Source organism: Phalangium opilio, unplaced genomic scaffold (genome assembly GCF_054372755.1).
Source record: "Phalangium opilio isolate 3A_F unplaced genomic scaffold, DU_Popi_V2 ptg000078l_1, whole genome shotgun sequence".
NCBI lineage: Eukaryota > Metazoa > Arthropoda > Arachnida > Opiliones > Phalangiidae > Phalangium > Phalangium opilio.
The window spans coordinates 1,602,084-1,610,298 of record NW_028324186.1 but is presented as its reverse complement, the minus strand read 5'-3'; the positions used below and the strand labels follow the sequence as shown (position 1 = coordinate 1,610,298).

General features: G+C 38.3%; 1 protein-coding gene across 1 annotated transcript; it reads right to left on the bottom strand.

Annotated features, from left to right (window-relative positions):
• Positions 1-856: 856 nt before the first annotated feature.
• LOC149654991 (zinc finger BED domain-containing protein 4-like) lies at positions 857-4,078 on the bottom strand. The gene is made up of 3 exons (XM_089845007.1): positions 3,255-4,078; positions 2,814-3,176; positions 857-1,686 (listed from the first exon to the last, which is right to left on the bottom strand). The coding sequence occupies exons 2-3, from the start codon at positions 3,064-3,066 to the stop codon at positions 1,235-1,237; spliced, it is 705 nt and encodes a 234-aa protein (XP_089701133.1). The 5' UTR covers positions 3,067-3,176; positions 3,255-4,078; the 3' UTR covers positions 857-1,234.
• Between the last annotated feature and the right edge of the window lie 4,137 nt (positions 4,079-8,215).

Sequence of the window (8,215 nt, the reverse complement as noted above, 5' to 3'; positions counted from 1 at the left end):
TTAACCAATTCCACATAATGATTTCCTTGTTGTATTTTGTTAATTTAAAACCAGTGGACTCCTTTGTAAATCAGTGGAAACTGAAAGGAATATCCCAATAAAGCTTTTTAATAATAATATAATCTTGAATTGGAAAATTCCATTTATTATTTCTGAAAATAAAGACCTCTGTTTTGTATGGTTACACGTGTGTTAATAGTAATCTAAAGCAACTGAGATAATTAAGTAGTTTTAATTTTATTATACCCCATTTATATATTAAGCATATTTAAATTATTTTTAAATTAATATTTTGTCGGTGCGGATTTCATCTTCAAAATGTGAACACAATATTTATTATGTTACTTATGCTTATATATGATCTCCGCTCGAATACCGGGATTTAACTCTGCATAAATTGAGTCAAAACTAATTATTCATTGATGCAAAACAAAGATGAAGGTAAGTACTATAATAATTTTAAGCATGTAATTTCGGAGAATAAAGTTTTTGTCAACGGTTGTTTTGATAAGAACGGAATTTCAATTTATCTAAATGGGTAAACAATAACAATATTGGGTGCCATTACGTGATAAAATTACAAGAAAGGAACAAGTGATTTTCCAAAAATATGTTATTTATTCATTGAAGAAAAACAGAAAAAGGTTGTACAATATAAAACAAGGCATATGAAACAAGGTGTATTATTGATTCAAAATAATGTTGTTTATTTATTTATTCATTGATTCAAAAAAAATTGCCCAAATAAAATATTACTATAATATAACGTTGTAAAAGATAAAAATAGGCTTATAAAATAAGGTGTATTTCCATTTGTGGAATGATAATAACTATTGGAGGTGCCATAGAATTAAATATTTCACTCTCAAGAGGATATTTAAATCACCAGCCCAAGAGCAAGACATTCAATGTATGACGCGTTTTTTATAGAGATTTCGCCAATAGCCATAACTCTCTGTTAATCGTTCCATCCTTTGCTGAAAATTAATCTAAAAAACATTAGTTCAAACAAGAACAAAGAGAAAAGAACGTACTCTTTGCATTAAATACTCCCAAAAATAACTTTGGTTCCATACAATACCTTCCCTGGAAACCTCAATGGAAGGTCACTATCTACCTTTAAATCTTAGCTCCGCTCAAACTGTTTTTCAGTGTCGAAAAGGTTTCTGGGATCCCACCTTCGCTCGAGCCTGAAACAGCGAGAAGCTTTCCAATTTAATATAATCATTCGCCATTACATTACTTCAACGAGATGACGGAATTCCTTAATATTCAGAAGCATAGAGACATTCGTCAATTTTATATGGCTTCGCCGGTGACGCATGATAGATCCGGCTACAGAAAACATTCGTTCAACATCGGCAGAGCATGCTGGTATTGATAAGTAACGATTGGCCAGTTTCGCTAGAGATGGGTATATTATCCTCCATTCCCGCCAATAATCCAGAGCTCCAAATTTATCTCCATCAAACTTGCCGACTGGCTGTCCCATGTATTGAAGAAGCTCAGTTGTATTTGACTGTACCTTTACCGGAAAAAGATCGTCGAAGACATCTGGGACCTTATTAAGGTCTTTGATTTTAGGTTCCACATCCAGTTGTCGCGTTATTATTTGCAACGCTATTGCTTCCTCCGGGCAATTAAATAATGGAAAAGAGTCTTTCCACTCTGGATTGCTGTACGGGCCTGAAATTAAAGTAGATTCTTTTAGTTATTATAATCTATGGTCAGTAGCCCTATCTTGGAACTCTTTCTCAAGCTCTTTGGAAAGTCAGATTTTTCAGTAACAAATAAGTTACTGAAGTGAACAAGCAGACCAATACAATACGTTTTAACTATTGCCGATCGATTGCATCATTGCACCCATTTTCAGATTGCCAAGACGCGTACTTTTCCTACAAAATGGGTTTTAAAAAAGGTCGATTTCAGCCCTAACTTGGAACGGTCCGTCCTAAATTGGAACGCCCCGTCCTAATTTCATTACGGTTAAACATTGTAAATTAAATGCACTCTAACGGTATTTTGAATGAAATAATTACCAAGTTAGATCAAAGTAACCTACACTGTTATGTTTTTGTGGTGTAAGTGTGTCGAATCTACATTTTACATAAAGTGAGTCATGATACGGTGTTTGAAACCCAATATCACTAGGCGAAACATGCTAAATCAGCTAAAATTGGCATCACGTTTATGACTAAATCTGGATACTGGGCTAATAATTCCCGTATCTTTTCCGCATCTTAATCTACGCTTACGGGACCAAAATTATTAAACAGGTAATGAATCAACGCTCTTCTAAGGTATTTTTTGTTGTCCTTTAGTGAGTAAAGCATTAGTTATGGATGTAAAAAGATAGAGTAAATTTTCGTGTTTCGGGGTGTTCCATTTTAGGCAAATGATCACATATTTTCAATTCGAGTTTTCTCAATATTTTTTGGGCCTAACCTGGCGTTTAAAGTGTTTAATTTGAAAAGAAAGATCTGAAGTTTTCAATGGAATCGTCTTCGTAACCCTATGTTTTTCGCATTGGCCGTGAAAGCTTATTTCCCGAGACCCATGGGAGAACTTTCCCTTCATTTTGGAAAAAATTAATTATGCAAAATATGAGGTTGTCTAATTACGCTTGTATCTTCTCTGGAATTTAAGATAGAGTCTTGAGGCCGTGTTTTATGGATAGAGGGATGTTCGTTCTTCCAAATGAGTCCTTAAAATATTCATTTGAAGCTCTCAAACTTAAGTTATGACGATTTTAAGAAAACTGTTCCAAATTAGGGCAGCTGACCCTAAATAAAAACAAAACAATCGAAGTATACCTTTGAATACTGAGGATTTCACTCTGAAGTCCAGAAGGGAAGCAATCACATAATCTTTATCAACAACCTCTTCTGCAAAACGCTTTGCCATGTTCTCAAAAAGGTTGTCCTTTAAATCCACAAGATAAGGGCATGGCGTATTTCTAGTCTTTTCGAAACAAAGCAAAAGCTTTGGGATAACCAAAGAGGCCACAGGGCCTGCAGATTGGAAAATATCGGTTGCAGCCTTAAACGGCTCCAGAAAAGCGTGCATTTCCTTGATGATATGAATATCATTGTGTTCCGGCAATGGCAGTTCTTCAGAGGCCTGATTTTTTTTCGCGCCATAGTAATTGTTATTTTTAACGCTTCTAGCATGTCAGGCTAAAAGAAAAGAAAGAAAAAAAACAAACACTCACTGGAAAACAAGAATTAAGTATATATAATTAAATCATTATTTACAATTAAAAGCCTCTCCACAGCCATAAAAAAGAACTCCACCTTGTCAAGCCAACTTGTTTAAGGTGTTTATTTCCTGGTGACCGTTCTTTGAAGGTGGTTGTCCACTTTGGGGAGCGACGAAGCCAAGTTATTCATTGGTTTACTTTGGTTCTCATTCTGTCGGTTTTTTTTGCATTTTTTTCAAGGATGCATTTACTACAAGTTGCAATGAGTGAGCAACACATCGCTTCCTTTTCCAATTGGTTTGCGGAAAATCAATGTCACTATCTTCGACTAGAAAGTCCTCCTCATCTTCTTGTCCTTCCCCTCGTTCCAAGTCAATTGGTTGTTGATTTTCAACTCCATTAAAAATATCAGCCAAGCCACTCCAATATGGTTGAAGCTTCAGTTTTGGGTCGCAGTCATCACTTTTGTATACGTTACCATCAGATTCAGACCCAGATTCAATTTCGTTCACCTTTGTCGTTCCACTTTTGTTAGCCAAATTTACTGCTAAACTTATGTTTGAAGCATTGTCGGCACAAAGGGAGTAAATCTGATAAGGATAGTTATTAAAAACAATATAAATTTTAAAAGAAATAATTTAATATTATTATTATTAATGATTTACTTTTTTATGATCTAATCCAGAATTGTTTAAAACATCCTTAATTTTCTTTAAAATGTTTACACCAGTATGATCCTCGGGAAAATGTACAAAAGAGACCAGTTGGTTTTGAAAATAAAAATTTGCATCAATGTACTGCATCGTCACGCCAAGCACGGACTCCCTCATCCTACTACTCCACAAATCAAGCGTTAAGTGCCGTTTTCCCTCAAAAGATTGGAAGATGAAATCCAAGCACAAATTTTATAACTCATCTGAAAAGTCGTACCTTTATTTGTGGCATAAGGTTGTTGTAGACAGTCTCCATGTGCCTAAGCACGGTTCGACGACTTCTAATGGGAACACCTGGAGCAACAGTCATTATGAAAGCTCGGAAACCTTCACCTTCCACACAGCTAAATGGTAGACCATCTTTGGCTATCATCAAAACTATTTTAGTTCGAGCTGTTTTTTCATCAAGGGATTTCCGGGCAATTTTCGATTGCAGTCCTTTCGCTTGCGCCCTTTTTTGTTTTTTTCGGCGAATAACATGACCCTTATGCTTAGAATAACCAAATTGAGTTTTGTTAACATTAACTCGCAATTAATGACTAAATATCACGTAAAGCTTACCATAATGTGACGTTCCATGTTTGAAGAATTGCCAGTAATAATTGTAGAACAGGTAAGGCATCTACCCCTAACTGACTTGGATGCCACGCCAGTTTTCTCTGCAGAAACAAGATGTCCCATGTAAGAAAAGTGATCTTGAATGTTTGCAGGCCCGTAGTTTCCGTTAGCGAAGTTCGAAGCAAACTGCGAATCAAAAATAAGCGGAACAGCAGTATGGCTTAACAGTGTTTTAGCCATTCTGAGTCACCAAAAAGAGATAAATCATCATTACTATTTAGACTTTCTTAAGGTGTTGAACGTAAAAAAGGAAATTAAACCCCATTGGCAAAATTTAATATACACGTGACGAGTATTAGGCGTACCTTGACCACCTCCTCTTCAGTGCATTGTGTCAATGCTCTATAGAAGGTAGCAACAAGTGGCATACGAGTTTCGTTGCCATCACTGTCAGCTTCATTTGACAAATAATTCGCAGCCCACTTCAGCCGATGTTGCATTTTCACTTAAATTTGCTTGAGACATTGGCATAAAGTTTGAAATAGCTATTTATCATCAGGATAAATCTACTTCTTCCCATAAAGCCCCCATCTTAATTTTCAAATTTCCCTCCTAAAATCCGAAATATTCCGTTTTTTTGGTTACCCGAAAGTCCCGAATATTGCCTTAGCGAGTTTGAAAACATACTGTACTACATTAGCAGATACTAAACTAACACACCCTCCCGCCTCCTCAACCACACCTAGCTAATACGTAAATCTTTTACGTGACTTGTTTGGAGATTCGACAAGTTTAAACTTGAAACTCCAACATTCTGAACTATTTTATTTATTTCGCGAGTTTGGCGACAATCAAGACATTCCAGTGCATCACTCATCAGAAATCAAATGGGGAGAAACTTTACCTAAAATAATAAGGTCTCTGGAAAATATTTAACCATAGTTATATTCGTGTTGAAGGAGCCAGAAAGTGAACAAAACCATCCTAATAAATATTGCCTCAAACTTCGCCCATTTATCAGAGATCTAAATACCCAGGACCCAAATTTCCTTCACCATCTTTTCCTAATGATAAACGTCAGGAACTCCGCACTACCCCATACAGAAGTAATAAGCAATATTATTGGTCCTGCATTCGTCGAAAAAATTCTTGAGTACATTCATCAAGGATGAACTGTAAGTGATAGTTGTTAAATAATTAACTAGCTCTTAGCTAAACAGTGCCAGATTAAGGTGGGTGCGAGGGGGCACTGGCCCCCGGGCGCAAGGCTTGTTGGGGGCGCATTAATTTGAAATATTCCCCCTTAGCAACATTTGCTGTTCCGTTTTTTCGGATTAAGAGGGGGGAGGGGGCACTGCCCCCCGGGCGCCAGCCTGGCTTGTGGGGGCGCATTAATTTAAACTATTCCCCCTTAACAACATTTGCTGTTCCGTTTTTTTACGACTTAAGAGGGCGCACACTATCTTGGCCCCCGGGCCAAACATCACTTGATCAAGTTAATCCGGTTCTGTGGCTAAGCCTAAAAGACGGCTGACGGAGTCACGGACACCCTTTCCAAGTTTAAATTACCTAACCTAAATCTATTAATGGATGCTAGCCACTGTACAGCCATGGATAAAGTATGCGCGTGAGGAAATTTGTTTTCACGCTATAGGATCAGCAACTCCCTATCTCGAACGACAGCTTATTCTGTATATACTCGGTTGTCATCACGCGCAAAGCTAGAATTCTATTTAATCTAGCGTTGCGCGTGCTGACAAGAGACAAAAATCTTCAGGATTTAAAATCGTATAAAATACCCTGAAGTTTTTTGTCTCTTGCCAGCACGCGCAAGGCTAGGTTACATAGAGACCTAGCTTTGCGCGTGCTGACAACCGATGTTGTAACAGAGTATATTCTAGGAGAGCGATAGCTCTCTTAGATAAGACTTCATACCGACTTTAATGTATAAGGACGGTTTTTTGATTGGTTATAACTTTTTTTGTATCGTATTAACTGCTTTGAAAAATTTCCACAGAACTACAATTCGGGCCCTCAATATGTGGTTAAAATTTCAAAAAGATCCACTCATTAGTTTATTTTATAAAAAATAAAGTTGCTAAGGGTGGTTTTCATTTCCATAAAATTAATCAGCCCTTTTGGTGAAAAAGTTAAATTTTCCCATAGAAATAACATGGAGTTTTTTTCAAATTTAGCCATTTTGTGGCCACCCTTTTGAAATGAAATATTCGTTTGTTACGTTTGGGAACGGTTTTATATCAAAATTTAAACCTTTTTCTAGGACCATTTTTAAGGTTTTTGAGAAAAATTAATTTTAAGTATGTTTAATTTTAAATTTTAAAAACTACCACAATCTGCGATATTTTAGCATGGATAATAGTCAGTTTATGATGTTAGCATGGTTAAGGCTATTTGGTCCAATTTTCGTGGTGGTAAAAAAACAAGAGAACCTAACCTTGTGTTAGCTAAAAAGTTAAGTTGGAAAAGTACCCCACACATATATATTAAGTTAACAAGATTACCTACGACTGGTAATTAAGCATGAAAAACATGGCGTTTGAGCTCTTGTAGGTACTTTGCCCGGGTGCTTGTAGGTGCTTGTGGGTTCTTGTGGATACTTGTAGGTGCTTGTGGGTACTTGTAGGTGCTTGTGGATACTTGTAGGTGCTTGTGGATACTTGTAGGTGCTTGTGGATACTTGTAGGTGCTTGTGGATACTTGTAGGTGCTTGTGGATACTTGTAGGTGATTGTGGGTGCTTGTGGGTACTTTTGGGTACTTGTAGGTGCTTGTGGGTACTTGTAGGTACTTGTGGGTGCTTGTAGGTACTTGTGGGGGCTTGTAGGTACTTGTGGAGGCTTGTAGGTACTTGTGGAGGCTTTTAGGTACTTGTGGGTGCTCGTAGGTACTTGTGGGTGCTTGTAGGTACTTGTGGGTGCTTGTAGGTACTTGTGGGTGCTTGTAGGTACTTGTGGGGGCTTGTAGGTACTTGTGGGGGCTTGTAGGTACTTGTGGGGGCTTGTAGGTACTTGTGGGGGCTTGTAGGTACTTGTGGGTACTCGTAGGTACCTGTGGGTGCTTGTAGGTACTTGTGGGGGCTTGTAGGTACTTGTGGGTGCTTGTAGGTACCTGTGGGTACTTGTAGGTACCTGTGGATACTTGTAGGTGATTGTGGGTGCTTGTGGGTACTTTTGGGTACTTGTAGGTGCTTGTGGGTACTTGTAGGTACTTGTGGGTGCTTGTAGGTACTTGTGGGTGCTTCTAGGTACTTGTTGGGGCTTGTAGGTACTTGTGGGTGCTTGTAGGTACTTGTGGGTGCTTGTAGGTACTTGTGGGTGCTCGTAGGTACTTGTGGGTGCTTGTAGGTACTTGTGGGGGCTCGTAGGTACTTGTGGGGGCTTGTAGGTACTTGTGGGGGCTTGTAAATACTTGTGGGGGCTTGTAGGTACTTGTGGGTGCTTGTAGGTACTTGTGGGGGCTTGTAGGTACTTGTGGGGGCTTGTAGGTACTTGTGGGTACTTATAGGTACCTGTGGGTACTTATAGGTACCTGTGGGTGCTTGTAGGTACTTGTAGGTACTTGTGGTTACTTGTGGGTACTTGTAGGTACTTGTGGTTACTTGTGGGTACTTGTAGGTACTTGTGGGTGCTTGTAGGTACTTGTGGGTGCTTGTAGGTACTTGTGGGTGCTTGTAGGTACTTGTGGGTACTTGTAGGTACTTGTGGGTGCTTGTAGGTACTTGTCGG